Source organism: Electrophorus electricus, chromosome 6, assembly GCF_013358815.1.
Source record: "Electrophorus electricus isolate fEleEle1 chromosome 6, fEleEle1.pri, whole genome shotgun sequence".
Classification (NCBI taxonomy): Eukaryota; Metazoa; Chordata; class Actinopteri; order Gymnotiformes; family Gymnotidae; genus Electrophorus; species Electrophorus electricus.
In genome coordinates this window covers 9,568,773-9,589,926 of record NC_049540.1, presented here as the reverse complement: position 1 = coordinate 9,589,926, position 21,154 = coordinate 9,568,773, and the positions used below count along the sequence as shown (strand labels likewise).

The 21,154-nt window shown below is 42.8% G+C and overlaps 1 protein-coding gene across 2 annotated transcripts; it reads left to right on the top strand.

Moving 5' to 3' along the window:
• The first annotated feature begins 1,109 nt into the window (after nucleotides 1-1,109).
• zbtb20 (zinc finger and BTB domain containing 20) lies at nucleotides 1,110-12,771 on the top strand. Of its 2 annotated transcripts, XM_027025509.2 has the most exons (4): nucleotides 1,110-1,264; nucleotides 4,977-5,061; nucleotides 5,245-6,831; nucleotides 9,488-12,771. In XM_027025509.2, exons 3-4 carry the CDS (start codon nucleotides 5,265-5,267, stop codon nucleotides 10,012-10,014), a joined length of 2,094 nt encoding a protein of 697 aa, XP_026881310.2. In that variant the 5' UTR covers nucleotides 1,110-1,264; nucleotides 4,977-5,061; nucleotides 5,245-5,264; the 3' UTR covers nucleotides 10,015-12,771. The 2 variants fall into 2 exon arrangements, with proteins under 2 accessions (XP_026881310.2, XP_035382847.1); XM_035526954.1 differs by lacking the exon at nucleotides 4,977-5,061 and having other exon boundaries at nucleotides 1,174-1,264.
• Nucleotides 12,772-21,154: the final 8,383 nt, after the last annotated feature.

Sequence of the window (21,154 nt, the reverse complement as noted above, 5' to 3'; positions counted from 1 at the left end):
TGGAGAGGCTCTGCTAAAGCCTCGCCGCTGCTCGTCTGGGAGTGGCCGGCACAGCTGAGGAGCAGGGGCTCGCCTCTCACGTGCTGCATGCAAACATGGCCGACCTGCTGCTGCAGTCTCCACACCAGGCTGTTTCGTTACCCTTCACAAACCACAATGAGATAAGACACCCTTTGTGTGTGTGTGTGTGTGTGTGTGTGGGTGTGTGTGTGGTAGTCTGCGAGTCCGGAAGATGGCCGCCCGTCTGTGGTGAGCCAGGCTGGCTGCAGGTTTTCTCCACAAACACACCTGGCCAAGGGAGTGTATGATTTCTCTCTGGCCTGAGCGGGGCCCATAATCAACTGTGGTGTGTGTCCACTCTTCTCCGTGCTGCAACACACACACACGCACGCACGCACGCACACACACACACACACACACACACACACGTACGCTCGCACGCTCACAAACTCACACTTGCACACACAGCCATGTCCATATATGTGGGGAGAGTTCAGTTCTCACTCCAGAACGTGACACTTCACGCTGTTACTGTGCAACTGTGCCACTTTGAGCGGTTAAAGTTTGGACAGAGAAGCCCGGGGGAGGCTCCCAGGGGGAGGTGGGTGTGGGGGAGGTGGGGTTTAAAGTGAGGGGTGGGCGGGGTGGGGTCTTTGGTGTTCTTTTCTTCCTCATATGAGAGTGGTGAGAGTGGCCAGTGGTGCATGAAGGAAAGATTAGATGTTTTGGAGGTGTTTGTGTGTGACTGAAGGGCAGGGGCAGCATCGAAGGTTTCAGCGCTCTCCTGCTTCATACTTCCTTCTGTGCCCTCCCGTGTAGTTGTTTATTTTTACTTTGCCTGTTGATAATTTAGCATCTCATTGCCACTTTTTGTTCACGAACCTCCACACCCAGTTGTATTTTCACAAAAAAGGGGGGAAAATGCAGTTAAATTGGGATGGTGTGAATGTGAAAGCAGATGCAGGTGTGTAATAAGGGCCCTCTGCTCACTTTCTCGCTCTTTCTCTTTCTCTCTCTCTTCCTCCCCATCCCTCCCGGTGCATGCTTGCCTTGGCAGGGCCTTGGTGAAGACTGTGTGAGGTTGGATTGCGGCCGGGAGAGATGAAGTGAGTGCCCTCAGACTGGCCTCTCTCCTCTGCGTTTGCCAGCACCAGCAACCTGTAGCATCCCGCCCCTGTGCCTCGGCCACGCCCACCAGCCACGCCCACCCACCCACACACACGCCCACCACACACAAGACTACCCCACCGAGCGCCATCAGACTGTACGTATGCCTCTGCGTCAGACACACACACGGTGTCTATGTGTATGTATGTGATATTTAAGAAAACACTTGTCCCAACCATGGAACTCTTAGTCTATAGTTATACTTTATGTCTTGTTTATCCGAAACACACTTGAGCAGAATGGCATCAGACCGTACCAACACTATCTATTGAATACACACACAAACACACTTACTCACACACTCTTTATTCCTCTTTATAACTCATACTCAAAATCCCATATAATACAAGTCAAACTATATACACCTAGCCCTACCTGGTTTCTTTCTCTCTCTCTCTCTTACACACACACACACACACACACACACACACACACACAGTCAATGGGCATGTAGAAACCACTATATTGAATGCATGCTTCTGGACACACATATACAACCACCACCACCCCACCCCCCACGCACACACACAGAGAGATCACTTGAACCGATCTACAAACATCGTCTCTCACTCACTGTGTAGAAAGAAGTACTTCAGCTTGCATTACCAAATACAATGTCTGCTATTCTTACACACTACAGTATACAGTGTCTGCTAGTGCATTCAGGAATTCAAACATACACCTTCATAAAACCCATTTTATGAAAACCGCACTCAAGCTTTTGTGTCTACATACGTCTCACACCCAAATATTATCTTTTATTGAGCTCAAATATTTCCTTGAAATGTATGAATAACAGTTTTGTGCCTGCAAACATTTACAGATTGTCTAAATGGCCTATTCTGCTAGTTAAACAAGATATCCATGGAATGGAAGAGAAATACACATTCTTCAATGAAACAGGACAATTAATAGCAAGTATTTAGAGACGCACACACATGCAACACGGTTTGGTCTTTGACGGATCTACACACATACATGTGCACACACACGCACACGCGCACACACACACACACACACACACACACACACTCGAGCTTACTTTCACTGTCTTTGTTTCATCAGCAACCTTCGAAGTTTAAGAACATTTCCACAGACAGACACCACGACTGTCACTCTTCCTTCTCCAAGCCCACACAGTTCAGATTCTATTGTTTGCCATTGTATGTGAGTCATGGGATTAAAGTATTGAAAATTGACTATAATCAGATGTTTCAGTGAGCCAGTGTTTGCCTGCAGAGGCTTGTTTTTATAACCTTATAGCACATCACTTACATTTAGCATTTAACTTCTTTCTAACAGACTACGCTGCTAATTTGACATTTTCAGTTTGATAATTATGTGCAATGCGCGCAGTATTTCAGATCCGCGGTACTGTTCAAACACGACAATGACAGTTTGAAACAACAGAAGGTGTTGGAGAGCTGAAGGGAGTCTAAAAACGAGGGAAATATTCATGGGCTTGATGAATGTGACGCCTTTCTTTAAGAAACTGAGTGGGCACGAGAGCGGGAGAAAGAGGGAAAAGACGAGGAGCGAACTGAGCTGCTTTCAGGTGCCACGAGCGCGCGCGTACGTGCGCACACAGGTGCAGTCGGATGAGTTTTCAGAGAGAGAACAAGAATTGATGTCACCACTGTCTACAATTAATATACATTTTTAAACATGGTCATGTCCTCTCCGGAAGTCCCTTAAAACTGTTTCATAGCCATGCTATTATGGAACATGAAGCACCACGTCAAAAGTAGACATTTTGGGCCGTGTCTGCGGTAGTGTTTGTTTGGACGACAGATTTTCTCATACAGTCTCCAACGTATCCACGTTAGATCTGGCCTCAGAAGGATTCTGAAAATAACCCAGAAAAGAGATTTTCATGATAGAAACATAGCCTGATGATTTATTTCTGGTTTTAATTCATTTCTGATGTAGAAACACATGCGTCTTGCACAAACAACCATAAAGTAAACTAGGTATGAGTTAGTGTAGCTCAAGAGTGCCCCCTGTCTGTGGAAAGTCAGTGCTTTTTTTATGTTCCACTTTGCCTAAATGGTGTATTTAGGGTATAAAACTGAAAATGTTTTAAGCTGTTTCTCAGGAATTATTTAGTGCAAGGCAGCTGGTTTGAAATAAATATCAAAAATGGCATTGAGTGCTCAGTGAATTTGTGGGCTATCCTAACCATTAACAGTTAAAGGAATTCCTTTAACAAATTTAATTCCTGTTTCTTTCTTTAATGGCAACTGTACCATTTGACATGTAACCTGTTTGTGAACAGGACAATTAACTGTTTTGACCATAGAGGCAGACATTTGAAGGGCAGACTTTCATATCTGTCCTTTAACCCCTGTTGTTGGTGGTCTGTCTGTCAGAGGAGAGTGTAAGAAGTCATTTAGCCATTGGCTCAGTTCCACCACCTTGGCCGAGCTGTGAGCAGTCTGTTTCATGAAAAGTACCTCCATGTTTGACGCAGCCGAGAGACCCCATCTGCACAGATCTTCTCACATAATACAGCCTGTGGTCTGAGCAGTGCTAGCGCACAAATTGTTTTTTAATTGCCCACTTTATAAAAGCGTCCAGTGCTACAAGTGTGGACCTGTTGCCTCCTTGTCCAGGAGGGAGTGGCACCACTCCACAGAGGAGCTAGCCTCTTCGGCCTCTGGTACTGAGCCACTCGATTGGGCTCGCACTAAGGAGTTCTCACGGTAATCGCGAATGTCCTTGACCACTCCTGCATGGCAGAAGCCTGCCTCAAGCCCCCGAAGGCTTCTTTTGCCATATGCCTCTCCATTTTGGAGGAAAACATTCCCAGCCTTTTGACAGAATCTTGTGTGTTAGTATCTGTGAGTGAGTGCCTGGCTATGCGACTGTAACTGGCATGGTTATCTCTGTGCACTCTTCATGATCTGAGGTGGGAATAGTTTCAGTGTGGAATCACATGTGTATTTTGTAATTTTCCATTTGTAATAGGAATTCTGTTCTCTCTTTCTCCTTATAACTATATTTCAGATATACGTAAGGCCATAAATTTGATCATTCAAGTTCAGTATTATCTTAAGACACTGTTAGTTCTAGAGTTCCTCAAAAACAGACTGAATCAGGATTCTAGGTATTTTCATGGAGGTAAAAGCATTACCGTAAAAACCAAACGTATTTATGGGAACCGACTTAGAACATAAACTGTAGTGATGAGTCCCTCCCAGAGGACTGGAATTTGGAAGTGTTTTTAAAAGTTCTCATGCTGGAACCCTGCTACGATGTTTTCTTTTTGTTTGGACAGGCAGCAGAATGGGAACATCACGGAAGATGATTAGAGTCTTGCTTTTTTTTCCTATTTCTTTTCCAATTAATCTTTTTTTTTGTATGTGAATCAAATCTGTCTCAAGCGTTGTAAAAATCGTTCCTGTTGGGACATGTTCTCTGAATAAATTTCACAACAGCCTTCTACTATTGTGGACTCATTTTCTCCTAATTGTATGTGGAGTCTAAAGTCACTATGGGATATTCTAGGCAGTACAGACAGCAGCAGTCAGGATCTTGAAAGTTTAAGCTAAGACCTATGTATCCTCTGCATCTGCCAGTGTTCACTACATATGCTATTGTACATATTTAGGATGCTGACATATTTTATGGTGCACATGTGTCTTTATCAGGTGCACATGTGACTTCATTTGTTTTGTGATAGCTTGGCAGTGGAGACTGAACTGGTTACTTCTCTCTCATGCATGAAAATTCTGTGCATAAATAAACGTGATGGAACCTCTGATCCCAGGCTAAGATTGGAAGTTTTTGTTTGACACATCCTGTTGCAGCAACCTGAAATTCCCTCCAAGAGTCGGCCAGGTGAAGGGAAGAAGGCTTACCAGTGCAGTGCTTTTGGAAGTTTAGCTATTTTGTGTAAGACTTGCATAGTGCTTGAATACTAAACAGGAGACAATTTTGAAGCTAAAATATATTCAAATCTGAACCATTCCTTATTCATTTATGTTTTCATTGTGTGTGTGTGTGTGTGTGTGTGTGTGCACGTGTGTGTGTGTGTGTGTGCGCTCGGGTGCACATGCCACTTCATTTGCATTTCAGGTGACATCAGTTGCAAGGGGATGACCGAGCGCATTCATAACATCAACCTTCACAATTTCAGCAACTCTGTACTTGAGACCCTCAATGATCAGCGAAACCGCGGGCACTTCTGTGACGTGACTGTTCGGATCCATGGCAGCATGCTGCGTGCGCACCGGTGCGTGCTGGCCGCAGGCAGCCCCTTCTTCCAGGACAAGCTCCTCCTGGGCTACAGCGACATCGAGATCCCGTCTGTGGTGTCCGTGCAGTCCGTCCAGAAGCTGATCGACTTCATGTACAGCGGCGTGCTGCGTGTCTCGCAGTCGGAGGCACTGCAGATCCTCACGGCCGCCAGCATCCTGCAGATCAAGACCGTCATCGACGAGTGCACGCGCATCGTCTCGCAGAACGTGGGCATGGCCGCACCCGGTGCCTTCGCCGTGGGCCCGGGCGACTCGGCGCAGGGTACGCCACGGGGCACGCCCGAGTCAGGCACTTCGGGCCCCAGCAGCGACGCTGAGTCAGGCTACATGCAGGCGACGTCGCAGCAGGGCCTGGAGCGCGTCTACTCCTCGCTGTACGCCGGCTGCACCGCCCTGGGCCTGCAGAACGGCACGCGGGGGGAGCGGACGCAGCACTATGGCACCGGGGGAGGGGGTGCAGCCACAGTGGCCACGGCGGGCGGCGGTTACGACACAGCCCTGCCCCTGCAGCAGAAGGAGCCGGGACAGGAGCCGGCCTGGATCGCCCGCATCCACGAGCGGCAGCAGCAGGTGGAGCGTTTCCTGGCCGCGTCAGAGAGCACGCACTGCCGCAAGCAGCCGCGGCCCGTGCGGCTGCACACGGGTGATGTGCACATCAAGCAGGAGCAGGGTGACGACTACAGCTGCTATGGCCTGGAAGATTGCCGCGAGGACGGCGACCCGCCTGAGGGTGGTGATGGCGAGCCCAAAGGCGAGAGCTTCGACTCGGGCGTGAGCTCCTCCATCGGTACCGAGGTTGACCCCGTGGAGCAGCAGTTCCTGTCCAGCTTTGGCCGGGAGGTCGGCGGAGGCCAGGGCGAAGCTGGCACGCCCGTTCACATCGAGGTTACCGACTCATCCCCCGAGCAGACCCAGGAGGCCGGAGATGACAGCAGTGGGCCACCACAGGGCGGGGGAGGAGACGTGGCCATGCACCAGCCGCCACTCAACTCGTCCGGGCCACAGTCCGTGCCCAGCGGGCAGCTGTACATCCGGCCGGGTGAGACTCTCGCCAGCAACCTGCGCATGCCGCTCACACTGACCAGCAACACGCAGGTGATGGGCACTGCGGGCAACACCTACCTGCCCACGCTCTTCGCCACGCCATCGGCCAGCGAGAACAAGCCCTTCCTCTTCAGCCTGCCACAATCCATGGGGGGCCAGCAGCCACAGTTTGTGGCTGTGCCCCCCCACGGCCTGCCGCCCTTCCCCGGCGGCCTGGCCGGGGTAACCCCGGCAGGTGCCCAGCAGCAGGCTGCCTCTGGTGTGGCCCAGCAGGGCGAGAAGAAGCCCTATGCCTGCACTCTCTGCTGTAAAACCTTCACTGCCAAACAGAACTACGTCAAACACATGTTCGTGCACACAGGTAAGCAGCCGGACATGTCCCCACATTCCTCCTCTCACTCCCCGCCTTCCTTTCCTCCCATCTGGCTTTTTGTTTTTGTTACAGCAAATGTAGGTGGTCCTAGAATCAAAGTGAATTGAACTTTGTTGCCTGTTAAGAGTCATCGGTGCTAGGGACAGTTAAGATCAGAGACCGTTGTCTGTTGTCGTGAGCACATGGCCGTGTCTCTGCCCACCTTCCTGCTGGCAGTAAGATGGTACGTTTGCTCGTGGTGTTTCCCGTCTCGGGAGACGCAAGCTTTCAGCTGGCCCCCGTCCTGCACCCCTGGCGTGCCTTTGTCTTTGAAAGCAGGCTTTGGCAAAAGTCACTACGGAAACCCATTTAAAAATAAGAAATGAACAAAATCGCAAACCTTCCTCTGCTCGTGGTGACAGCAGCAAACAGAGGTGGCAAAGCCGTCATGCTGGAATGGCGATGTGTACGTTGAGTTGCACTTGTGCTGTGGATTGTGCTGGCTAGTTGAGCACGGAAAGGAACCAGATGGTAATCATTGACAGATCTGGGTGGTTTTTCCTGTATGTGCAGTGTGTTGCAACGTCCACATCTGAATAGGCCCGGGAAATGATAAAGAAATTCCAAATAGTATTGTTTCTCGGAGCTTTTGCTTTTGATAAATGGCTACTTTGTCAAAAAAAGTAAAATACAGGAAAGTGTAATAGTGCTTTTGGTGCCTTTGAAACCCAGTTACTGACAAGATGCTGAATAATCAAAAATTAAATATTTAATTTTAAAAAGGAAAGAACTTGAAGTGCCCACCCACAAACACGCACACATTCACACACTATTATTATTTTGATGTATGTTTATGGGTGGTTCCCATTTACGTACGCTGTATTTTATTCTACTAGAACCTAACCCTAGGTTGCTTTGCTGCTTTCAAATTAAAGCTTTGGAATTTAAAAAACATCCTCAGCTTTAACTCCTGCAGACATCAAAATATCCCCACTACAACAGACTTTTCATGTTTTCTCTTATTGTGGAGAGCAAAGCAAGCACACACACACACACACACACACACACACACACACACACACACGAAGATAGTCTCCCTCATCATATAGTGAATGATATGGCAGCAGCCCTAACACAAGCTCTAAAGATGCAAAAACCCCAGTGTGAAAAGAGTTCCTCTGGACTCCCACCTGAAGTCACCTTGGGTCATTTGCTTCCTATGACCATCTCCCAAATACAGAAGTGCTCAGCCGTTGATACCTCAATACATAGAGCAGAATCGTGTAATAATTAGCACATATCAGCAGCCTCTTAACCATAATTACCAGACATTCACCAACTGCAGCTGCCTTCTTGCAGGGTTAGATCAGTCTGATTAACAGATATGGAGGCATCTGCAGTGCCTAACATGATAATGAAAGTAGATACTGTGCTTGGACTTCTAACAGTCCAGCCTCTAATTGTCCTGCAGGATCTACTAGCCCAAGCCCTAAAAGTCCTGCAGGACCCCCTTTCTTCTGTCTGCTCTGACTCCTAGCTCAGCCCCTAACACTCCTGCAGGACCTCCTCTCTGCTGTCTGCTCTGACTCCTAGCTCAGCCCCTAACACTTCTGCAGGACCTCCTCTCTGCTGTCTGCTCTGACTTCTAGCTCAGCCCCTAACGCTCCTGCAGGACCTCCTCTCTGCTGTCTGCTCTGACTCCTGGTCCTAACTGTATTTCATCCTCGGTACACAAGTAATATACCCAGTCTGTGATTTACCTCATATATCCAGTATATTTGGTGCTAATTAAGTCTTTTTGAAGTCCGCAACAATACGGTTTAGCTTCGTTCCGTTATGAGCTCTGCCGGTGTTGACCTCATTTTCTGCTCATTTTTATTGGCACTGGGTAGAATGTGTGTTTGCCTTAGGTTACTGTGCCAAAGCGCATCCTTAGAGTGTGTCCAATGCTGTGGAATGCTATTTTTCTTTGTTATTATTATAGAACATGGTTGTTGGACTTTGACCTCTGGTTAGTCATGAAGTGTGTGGCTATAGTTATACTCCAGCAGAGCACGAGTGATGTTTTAAAAGAACAATAGCAGCACAAGAGTCGGCGGACAGCGGACGTAGCATCAGAGTCAGCCTTCATGCTAAGAAACTTCCATGTGCTCCAGACATATTGGGAAATAGACAGAGTTTATGTGAGATTAAAGTCCTTAACACCTGCCACTGCTCTGGAGATCAAACGCTTCTGATTGAGCGAAAGTGCATAATAATGAGTGTTTTGTGGACCTGAACCACTGGAAGGCCTGCGTTACCTTAACAAGGGGATAATAAGGCTCTCTAATTAACTTTGAATATTAATATGACCTTTCTCAACGAAGCTTTGAAGAAATGCCATGTTACCAGTCATACCAGATGTTTTTTCTACACCAGAAAAATAAGATGTGTTCCTAATTTAAATGCAATTCGCTTTTACGTGTATGGCAAAAAAGCTATAATAGACCTTGTCACAAAGCAGCTTTTCTGAAAAAAAAAGGTCGTTAAACAAGTGTACTATGTGCTTGGTGACATGATGAAACTGGAAACCTGCTCCGAGTTTGTCAGATGAATTTGTCATAAATCTGAATGTATGCCGCTGAGCAGCCGTCTCTCAAAAGCGTCTCTGGCTGTGTTCATGCAGGTGAGAAGCCACACCAGTGCAGTATCTGCTGGCGGTCGTTCTCTCTGAAGGATTACCTGATCAAACACATGGTGACCCACACGGGCGTGCGCGCCTACCAGTGCAGCATCTGCAACAAGCGCTTCACACAGAAGAGCTCGCTCAACGTCCACATGCGGCTACACCGCGGAGAGAAGTCCTACGAGTGCTACATCTGCAAGAAGAAGTTCTCCCACAAAACCCTGCTGGAGCGTCACATGGCCCTCCACAGCACGGCGCCTGGGGTCGCAGGCGGAGCTAGCACCGGTGGCCCCACCTCCATCCCTGTACCGATGGCCGTTCCCGAGCCCGGGGCAGGAGTGGTGGCGCTGGCCATGCCAGTGGGAGGGGGTGGAGCCGGAGGTGGAGTTGGAGGCACGGGAGTGGGCGTGGCTGCGGAGGCGAGCTGCCAGGAAGGGACCACCTACATGTGCTCCGTGTGCCCTGTGAAGTTCGACCAAATCGAACACTTCAACGACCACATGCGCAAGCACGTCTCTGACGGATAAGTACAAATCGAAAAAAAAACTTCTTTTAAACAAAAAGAATGAAAAGAAAATGGCACTAGATTTTTTCCCTTATATTGGGGCATGAAGAGTAATGAGTATAGACACTGGCACATTAAGTTTCCCAGAAAAAAAGGTGTTTTTCATTTTGTTTTGGGTTTGGTTTTGTTTTGTTTTGGTTTGGTTTTTTTTTTTTTTTTTGGAGGGTTTTCTTTTTTTGGCGTTGTTATTCTTAAAGAATAAAAAAAAGATGGTGGCCTTAAGGCCATGTAGTTGGATAATGATCCACTGGTTGGATCCATACTACTGGCCTCTAAATGTATGATTTTTCTCAAATACTGATTTATGTGTTGAACACTACCAAAAGGCCTGCGAAAGATCACACACACACACACACACACACACACACACACACACACACACACACACACACACACATATCCATACAGAAGCGCAGACTACTTTTACACTTACATACAATAGAGTTATTCGTATGTGTGTGTATATATGGCTGTGCTTGTGCGTATGCATGTCTGAGTGAGTGAGAAATTGTGTGTGTGTGTGTGTGTGTGTATGTGTGTGTGTGTGTGTGTGTGTGTGTGTGTGTGTGTGTGTGTGTGTGTGTGTGCGCGCACGCACAAAGATAAACATTGCCGTGAAATTTTTAAACTAGTAGATGTTTTCCCATGTAGACCGTATTGGACCCCATAGGTGTCCAAGCTTACTGTGGTATACCTTTTTAAAAAAGACAAAAATTAGCATCTGGTTTGGGCTCTAGATTCATTCTAAAGTAATGATGGTCACAAGTTTGCCTTTTAATGTAAGATAAGAAAAGGAGAGTTGTTCAATCTGACACTGGCTTTTATTTATTATTATGGTTTTGAGGGAAAATGATGCAGCTGTTATCAAGGTACAAGTCAACTTCAATAATTGTACTGATATGTAACTTCCTGTGAGTGAGGTGAAGAAAGAAAATTATGCTTATGACATTTTCTTTTTTTCCCACAATTATTTTTGATGGCTCAAGTAAAGTTTACAAAATAAGGGTTTGTTTATAAATGACAGTATTCGAGCAAAAACGTTAAATGCCGTTAAGAATTTTCTGATTTGCTTTGCATACACTGCCAGTAAGAAGACTGTTATTTGACCTCTTCCACTTCAGATACAAAATGTGAGATAACAAAAAACAAAAACTACCACCACCAACAAAAGAGGGTTATTTTTATTTTGGCTTCAAATGATTCAGCAATTTCAATTGCTCCATGATTCTATTTTTTAAAAAAAGAAATCACACACGCGGATTTTACATTTTCAGTGAAACGGCAGGCTTCAGTATGTAAATGGCCCACAGTCTCCAGCTCTAGCCACCCTTGCTTCACACTCACTGTTATCAGGTCTACAATTCCAGTTGTGTTTCTGTGACGGTCCCTACAACTCTGAACACAGCAACCATCCAGCTAGCTGAGGCCACTTGTGACAGCTATTAGCTGGCTTAGACGGCGAGCCATTTGGAGAACTGGACAGAAATAACCCTCGAAAAGGCCTAAAAAAAAAAATTTTTTTAAATAAACCAGAGCCTCTGTGTTTCCTGTTGGCGACATCTAAGGTGACTCAGCTGTTTGGGCGGGTGGGGTGAATAAAATGCACTACTTCTGATCTTTAAGCCCCACCTAGTGGCTCAAACAGCCTACCATGTGCTTTCGCCTGACAGGAATCACAGACGGCATGGAAAAGACAGGAGAACTGAGACACAGGGCAAAATGAACAACTCCTTACTGAACCACAGCAAAGTAAACCTGGTCAATTTCGTTCCCTTCTGATATGCCACAGCTTAACAAGATAGACTCTTCAGACAATAAAGACACATTCCCGATTTCATGGATAATTAGACATTGTGTGTGCTGAGTAGATTTTTTGGAAGTGAGATGAGAGAGGTTGTAATTAAAGTGTCGTGTCACTCTAAAGCTCTGTGCTGGTATTTGGCTTTGTTGTACACGTATTGTTCCAGACTTATCCGCCTGCAACTGCAATTCTGGGGATTTTTGCTCACTCCTTAAAGTAGATACACCGTTTTCTGTAGTTAGGATGGTGAAAAAAAAGCAATCATAATTAGTTTGACTTATTTTCCTTTTTTTGGAATTTAATCCAAAAATAATAAGTTGTAGATTACAAAAAAGTGCTACTTTGCACACTTACTTCAAATGCCTGTGCTTAATATTAAATTGTTTTACTTAAGAAATGAAATTCTATTATTTTCTTTTTCTTTCATTGGTTTTAAAGGAAATATCTTTCTTAAAAGCTTGATAAGAGGACTGCATTGTTTTCTTGCATATATGTTGCACTGCATAAACCAATAAGTGCACTACTGTTCCCAGAGAGGTCCTAGTTTTTAGAGAAAAAAGATTCATTTTTTATCTCATGTTTGGTTCTAGAGTTCACTTGTGTTTCGAGTAACTGTTTCTTTCTTATGATAAGATGATTAAATGTTTCTTAGCTTTTGTTATTATTGCTTGCTAATGTATTTACTTGTGCTGTGTTTGTGCAAGCATTGGTTTTGTTTGTTTGCTTGTTTTTTCCTATTTAAATCTGAACCATTGTGTGAGCTTGTGCCCTGGTTTTGCCATTTAATATGTTCTTTTCACCACTTAGTCCCCCCACCAGCATTGCATACTTTGAGACAGATTCTCAATTTTCTTCCCGTTCCTTAAGCAAATCATACCAAACTAAAAACAAACAAAAAGTTCAAAAACAACAAAAAAATATGAGTTTTCTAGTGTATGCTAGTGTACGAGTGTGCTCGAACATAATGATAGTGTGTTTTAGAAAACTATGGTTCCCACAGAAGGGTGGTTGTGTGCAGCTTTTCTTTGTGATTGTGCATCTGTGTAGGTGTGTGTGTGTGTGTGTGTGTGTGTGTGTGTGTGTGTGTGTGTGTGTGTGTGCGTGCGTGCGCGTGTGTGTGTTTGTTGGCGCAAAACCCTGTGGGCGTGTCCCCGTCATGCGGTTAGTGACGCCTGAACTGCAGGGCTTCCCTTGCAATATGCAGTGCAGGTACCTTGAGGTGGAGGAGTTGCAGCTGAAGATGCATGTTTGCTTGTTTTTTGTTTGTTTGTTTCACTCACTCGCGAGTGCATTCGTGACACACAACAATGGCAATTTTCAAAAGAACAATCACAGCAAAAAAAAAGAGTGGAGAAAATATGAAGCATTGCTCCACCTGCCGACACCACCCACCCCTGACAAAAAAGAGCTTGAACTTAAATTACCTTTGTGGTTCGGTTAGCTCAAATTTTAACTTGATCTGCCCCAGTAATGTCTTAATGCTGTAGAAGTATGTGATTGTAGTATTGCTGGTAAAGTTCTCTGCTCTGGAGTCTGCCTCTGTACTTTTTGTATATAGGGGTTTGGTCAAATGAGGCCAAACAGAAACCAGTGTTTGTTAATGGGGAAATGCTTGTCCACGGTCCCCCCCCCGGTGTAAGTGTCAGCGGCCGGGGTCAGACAGCCATGTTCGTCTGCTGCTATGGTGCATGTGCTTTGGGTGGTTTGGTTTCTGGAACCTCGCCTTGGTTTCCTAACGGATTATCTCTAGGTCCTGAGATCCAGGGGCCCTCCGTTCGAGGGTGGCTGCACATGGCACTGAGCCTCAAACCTGTGATGCAGAAGGCATTTCTGCTTCACGAGCACCCCGTGTGTGGGGCTCAGCCCTGAGGTGCTTGGCCGTTGACCTCAGCTGGCTGCTGCCGTTAAGTCTGCCGTGTTTGGGGGGGGGGGGGCTTTGCAAGTGCAGCAGTTCCTCTCAGGCAGTCTCTGTCCTTCAGTAAGCAACTACATATTTGCTTATTCTGTACTGCAGCATGCAAAAAAAAAAAGAAAAAGAAAACAGAAATAAGCTCAGTTACCTTGAAGAAGTCAAAACCAAATGTTCATCAAATCAGCAACGTAATCCGTTTGCAAATGCATTAAAAAATGTTAAAATGCAGAGCATGTATTACACCAAATCACAGCATAATTTTTTTTTTTTTGAATAATCAAATGCTATCTAACCGCAGGACATACAAGCCTAGAGAAGCAGAAACTGGGAGGGCCAGGATAGAGGAAAGGGGCAGATTCATCTTGTATTAATACTTTAAACAAGCACTATGGTAGTGAGCAGTTAAATCAATATTGCTTCCAAATGAATTATTAGATGAGGTACACTGTTTAAAACAACATCAACAAAACACATTATATTGGCCATCGTGTCTGTGTCCTTAAAAACAGCCTTAATGATGTTTAAATAACACAACCAAATGCACTATTGACTGTAAAGGTGCTTATCCAATGATGTTTTGCTCTCACAAAACGTTTCATACTGTGGCAGAGACAATGAGTGTGTGTGTGAGGGAGAGAGAAAGACCAATACAATGCAATCAAGTGTTGGACCTTTGTCTTATAAAAAGCAACAGATGTCATGCTGTCATTCTCTGCCTGTTTTTCACTCACTCATACTCACACACACACACCTCATGATTTAAACAACAAAAGTGAACTGCTTTGTATTTTCAGCACCAGTACAAAGGTAGTGCTCAGTACTCTTGCTTAACTCATTACAATTTTACTATAGATCTATGCGTTTTTAAAAGTGAGAACATAGTCTCTACCGCTGAACCTAGTGTCAGGTCTCACAGAAAGCACTGTCTCATATTTACCATTTGTGTTGAGGTGTTCCGATTGGCCTAAAACTCCAAAATCAGTGCCATTCTATGTTTGTTCATGTGTAATAAAGAAAGAAAAACATTTAAAAGAGAAAATCTTTTTCACCTATTCTTCAGCCAAAATTGTGTAGCTGTTCATTTCTACAAGCTAATGTCAGCACAGGTTTAGGGCACAGTTCAGATGCTTAACATGCAGTCAGTTCATTATTACGTCTGTATTGGTTGCCCATCTCATGGGTCACTAGAAAAATCACGCTGGACATCTGGACACTTCAGCAAGTAGTACAGCAAGGAGACACTTTTTTTCACTATTCATATTATGTACTTGCAACAGTAGTGAGGAATTAGTTTTTAATGTCATTTCTGGTTAAAGTTCTCTTTGGTGTACAGTATAAATGTAGGATTCTCTTTGCTGTAACAGTTAATTTTGTATGATCCTACCATATGTTTTCCTTCAGCCGCTTGTAATACAGTACGTTTCCGTTTCACAGTTTCCTAGCTGGTAGTTTTTTCGGCCACAGAAATGAGACATAGAAATACTCACCACCAATATCTGGCGGTATAAAAAGATGGCAAAGCAAAGTTTCTGTTTGCTTGGGGTTTTTTTTTGCTTATTGGGTAGATATAATTCAGATCTCTAGTGTTCCAGTTTTCTTGCGCAGTCAGAGGCGGCGGCATCTACAGTAAAATAGACACGAATGTTGATGCTCTCCCCTCCACAAAAGCGGTGCAATTCTGTAAAACTTCTGTATTTAATCTTCAGCAGTTTTTCTTTAAACAAAGGAACGATCTAGTCAACACGCTGGTCATAAAGCCGTTCCCAAAAAGAATAAACCTTCTCCTCCAAGCTTGGGACATGAACGCTGCACCTATAAGTGAAACACGCAACGCTGTACGTTGACTTTCTTCCTGCCCTTTCTGGAAGAATAGGTTTAATAACAAAGTGCCTCTTTGTATAGCTGCAAGCATGTCTCTCAAAAACATTAAGCTTTCATCCATCATGAACTCATACACCACTGGCTATGCTATAATAATAATAATAATAATAATAATAATAATAATAATAATAATAACTGTATAGTATTTAATCACTGGACAGAAACTAGTATCCTTACTTGCAAACAATCACTGCCTAAAATATTAATTACATGCATAAATTTACCGCCATCTGTCTGTGAGAGAAGTTGATGACTACCAGCAATAAACGCAGATCAATTTGAAGAAAAATAAAATAGAATACCCAGGCTCAAGGACCATAAGTAAGGGTGTGGTGTCTTTTAACCCCTGAAATCACCAAAATAAAGCCTCTTTTGTATTACCATAGTGTTGTATTAAGTCCAAAGTGCCCCTGAACCACCTACAAATAACATGAACATTTAAAAAAAAGCAGCTGTTTTGTAAATTTCCCTGTGATATTTTTACACTTGATTTAATTTCATGCCTACACTAGGGGCATGTTTTGTAAGTCACATGACCTTGTATTTAGAACATCTGCATTTAGATCACAATTTAAACCACAATTAGCTGTCTAAGGATTCTTTTTCCCTTCAGGGCACCGATAGTTGTCTTCTTGCGAGGACACGCGTTTCAACTCCCCGAGTGAATGTTGAGTGATGAGAACTAAAGATTTTGAGGAATCCATGTTGGAATACACATTACACACTGAACAGAATGTGAAGGATATTACTGGCAAGCTGTCATGGCATACTATCCTACAATTATATTTTAACTTTACAGGATACTGTAAAGGATTTTAGTGTTATAGCAGTACATGTACTTGGGTATTGTCGAAATGTAATTGATATCAACTAATTTTGTTTCAGAAGTGACAGATTCCATAGCTGTCCATTTGTATCAGAGCTCTTTGTTTAATTCTAATTTTATTTTCACACAAGACACTTTTTTGGTGTGTCTTTTTGCCTAAGAATTGTTTTCTTTTTCAATCAGAGTATTGGACAATATTATCGGTTGATAATATGATATTCTACTGCTTGTTTGATCAATTCCAAAGACGAATCACACTTTATTTATGACCACAAAGGTTTTTCTTTAGAGGCATTATGATACACATATTCTACAGTTTATACAGTATACAGATTATAACAGGAGAGATTTGTTAACATAGCTACAAAATTCTTTACAGATATATATAAAAGCTCAAATGCAGATACAGATTATACTTCACTTATCACTTAGCATTCGAAGCACGTTTCCAACTCAGAGCTGAATTCCGAATAATAGTGCAGAACTTCATAAATGCCATACAACTTTATGCCATATTAATACTCTCACACACACACACACACACACCCACACACCCCCCACACACATACATAACCCTCATAATCTACTCATATTTCAGTAAATTTGGCAGAAGATGGCCCTACATGCTGATGAGACCTTTCTTTTGTCTTTTGCCCCATTCAATATGGGCATTTGATTTCAAGAAAATTAGCCTCGGTCAGCAGCAGGGAGAACTTCTGCCATTTTGCTGAAGTGTTAAGTGGAGCGATTGTATTTGAGGGCTTGTAAATAGTTTGAGGCTGACAGATGGCTATCCTCGTGCTCGCTATGCTGGGAGTAGAGGTGCAGGCAAGCCTTCTGCCTCTCTCAGCCCCATGTGCGTTCCTCATCTCTCCCGCAGTTTTACCTAGAAAAAGAATGGACTTGTTCTCAGTACCCATTTCATGAAAACCCTTCTGCATGTTTACCTGATGCTTTTCTTTATTAAGCAATGATATTACAATCTATCGTTGTACCATCTGCTAACTAATCTGGATGAAGATTAGGTTGTTTTTTTTATTACAACAGTAAGAGTCATGTTTTTTTTGGCTGTTTACGTCAAACAATTTAATAAAAAAAAATAAGAATCGCATGGTTTCTTAGTGTCTGACCAGAAGCAGTAGCTTGGTTAACTTTGATGCCACTGATGGAACAAAACCACATTATTCAAATTCGGCGCAACAACCAGCTTTGCTCTCTATTATTCACAGCGTGAGTGCACAAGTGTGAGAACATGTATGAAAGTGGCATGACAATTGATACAACAGACATGAGCCAGGAAAAGCAGACTACAAAGAGATAATGCAAATGAGTGTCGGAGCATAACCATAGAAAATCCATAGAACATTTTTTTATTACACAAAGCCTCGGAATGGTGAATGATGGGTTGAGATGGTGCTCGTCAGGACTGATCTGAGACCAGTTTTGCAGTTTCTTCTTCAATAATTATGTCTATATTTCAGTAGAAACCTGTTCTACTCTTAAAATGAGTTTTTCTTTTTTTTCCTTTAACAGTTAAATAATCACAGGTAGAGGATGTACGTTGGGGCTAGCTTGTTAATAATAAGGTCAGCTTCCAGCTATCTGGCTAACAGTGCCCGTTAGACCTCTGGCTCCAGTATAACGCACACATGCACATCTGACTTTTTTGCTTTTGAAACAGCTTCGTTGTCGTGATGATGCGCACAATAACAGGACTGATCCATTATGTACACCATTTGTTGTCTCTGTGTTAATGGACGTGCGCTGGCCATTCACTGAGATGTGGCACTTCAATGTTGCTTAATGCTTCTAAATTGTAATAACAAGGAGAATATGGCATGGAATGCTAAGTTAATTAAGATGGTTATTTCAACTTTCAATCCCTACCAAAATATACTCCATATTAGAGATATTCATGTTGCATTAATTTCCTATAATTCATGTATTTAACTGACATTACATTACATTACAGTTACCAGTAAGAATATTTTAATACCATTCATTATTGTACATGTATTCTCCCATCTTTGTTCAGTAGTAGGATAAGTAATTTACTTTGAATCTTATAGGTATCAAACATCTGTAATCCCCCTCTACGTACCTCTGTTTGTAATTACGCCATGTAACTGATTGAAGTATTATTATTATTGTCATTGCGAACTGAATTGTCCTTGTGTCTCTTTAGGAGAGTTTAGGTTGTTATTTGGGCATCAGTATTGTAATGTATAGTAGCGTTGATTGAAACACGGCCATAGTGTTTTGAATACAGGGTGAGTTGTATTATTTCGAGTTTCAATATTTTAACTTGGCCTTGAAAAAGAAGAAGCACCACAAAAGATTGAATAAAACATGGTGATGGCGAAATATTAATCAAAATTCACATTCCCCCTTACAAATCCCAAGCATTCCTTACTTTTTCAATACAATTCTGATGATTCAACCCTAAGGTTTGGCTTCCTCTCGAAATGTTTATTTATTTATTTATTTAGGAATCTTCATTCGGTGACCATTATTAACAAAATAAGGATAAAGTCAGACAGAATCAGCACTGGTGAAATGTTTGAAATGTCGGAGTAAGCATTCCAGTAATCCAAAAATGTCAGTACTTTTTCTGCTTTTGTTAAAATGACTAATTATACAGAAAGTTGTATTTATTTTTTATTTTCAACTTCAATATAGCTTTCAGTATCCCAGTGATGTGCTGTTAGCTTCCTATTCTTGAAGAAAAATCATAGTGAAGCAAAAGCATATGCTAAAGTAACCTTCCCCCTTATTACTCTGGCATTAACCCGTTATTTCAGTCATTTAGGAATTCTGCCACTATCCCTCTAAATTCTAAATGCCTTTAGAAGGCATCTACATTTCATGTCTTTCGGTGTAATAAGTTCAATCAGCCTTTGTTGCATTCTTGTAATTCTTTCCCCAGCCCTGTTCGCTTAACAACTGATTTTACTATCATCTGTCTCTCTATCAGTGTGTGCAACTTTACATAATATGCAGTTACAAAACATGCGATTTGGTTTATAGTTAATGTCAGTGGTGCCATCACGGAATGACTGTCATGTCACCAGTGAAATCCCAAAGGTGACCACCAACCAAGCATTTAATGTAGCAGTGCAAAGAACCCATGACAATAGATTGCCTTTCGGTCTCTTGAGTAGGTCTTTCCAGGCCTCTCACTTGTCCTCCAAATAACATCTATGTCTACAGTCAAAAAGAAACACATGCACTGTGCGATCCTTTGGGAGACCTTCCTCCGTGTGACTAATTTTGGGTTTGCATCCTTTACTTGTACATGTGGGCTGCTCCTGCGAACTTGGCCAAACTATGCTAGCTATGGTAGTGCTAAGTCCAGCTAGGCTAAGGCTTCCAAGATTACTGAATCAGTTTGGACATGCTGAGCTTTTGTACACACACAGTTTGTGTTTGCAAAAGCATCAACAACTACTTAGTTTTCTTATTTGTCTTCATGTTGGCCTTGGCAAAATACATTGGAGTTCATTAAAAACGGGCAAAATACAACTGTTATTGTAAACACCAAAGAACATTAATATCTCCATTTTCAAAGTTCAAATAGATGTATTTGTAAGGTATAAAAAATATAATATGAATCATATTTTGGCTAAAATTTGGTTGTTTATACAAGTTCTAAAGTTAGCCTGCAGTACTTGTGAAATGTTAATTTGTCATTTACACTACGATAACATTATTTGTAGATGATAGTAGAAAGGTTCAATTGCTAATTGTAGATCAATTATTTTTTTTATAAATCATGACAAAGTGTAAAAAGAAATTTGACTCACTATCTGCTAGAGAGGTGCAGCTCATTTATAATTAGGATTCTAAATGTTGCAAAAGGACAAACCATTTTGAAATATTTAGAAACTTTCTTGGTTTGGCATCCCCATTTAGTGCACAAATTACTCTGCTGCTTTTTTATTAGTTCCAATTGTTGGTGTTGCATCTTGTCTTTTTAATTATGTATTTGTATTTGATCTAATTCTCAAAATGTTGCCAACCTAGCAACTTTGTTACTAGATTTAGGTAGTTTTCAGACCCATTTTGCAGCTTTTTCCCTAAAAAAAAAAAAAAGCACCTAACTTTTTGGACGAACCTTAGCTACGTTACATAACAGAGTTGCCAGTACTGCCCCGTGAGCGAGAGGCATACCTCGCTCTGCGTCTACTCTGGTCAGTGAGTGGCAGAGAGGTGGAGCAACACATTCAATGTGGCCAATCACTAATCTGTATTGTTTGCTCCGCCTTCATTTTGGTTTAAACAATTTTGTTTGATTGTTTTGACTATTAAAACAGAACTTTTTTCTTGTGGTTTGTTACCCCAACAAATGCTGTGCGCTGTGCGAGAGAAAAAAGAAAATTATTCTGTTGCTTTTAACTTTCTCTCTTGAGTGATCATTTTACATGTAAATATACCTGAAATCACAGCACATGCATTGTCTTTAAATTATGTGTATGGAGATTTTGTCAGACAACGCTGGAGTTATAAAATCTGAATTTTAGCAGTGCAGAGCAACAGCTCTGAAATGGCTTGGAAATGACTGCTGGTTAACATGTAGTGTTAATGGGCTGCATTTCAGCCACCATTTCATACTCCCGTTGTCTGACAACAGAAACAGAAAAATATGTAAATCAGAACAGTTTATTGGTAATGCGGCTGTACTA

Excerpts from the sequence above, each read along its gene's own strand:
- zbtb20 (XM_027025509.2), top strand. The coding sequence starts at position 5,265 with ATGACCGAGCGCATTCATAACATCAACCTTCACAATTTCAGCAACTCT. Across the intron at positions 6,832-9,487 it reads ACACATGTTCGTGCACACAG|GTGAGAAGCCACACCAGTGC; the intron begins GTAAGCAGCCGG and ends GTGTTCATGCAG.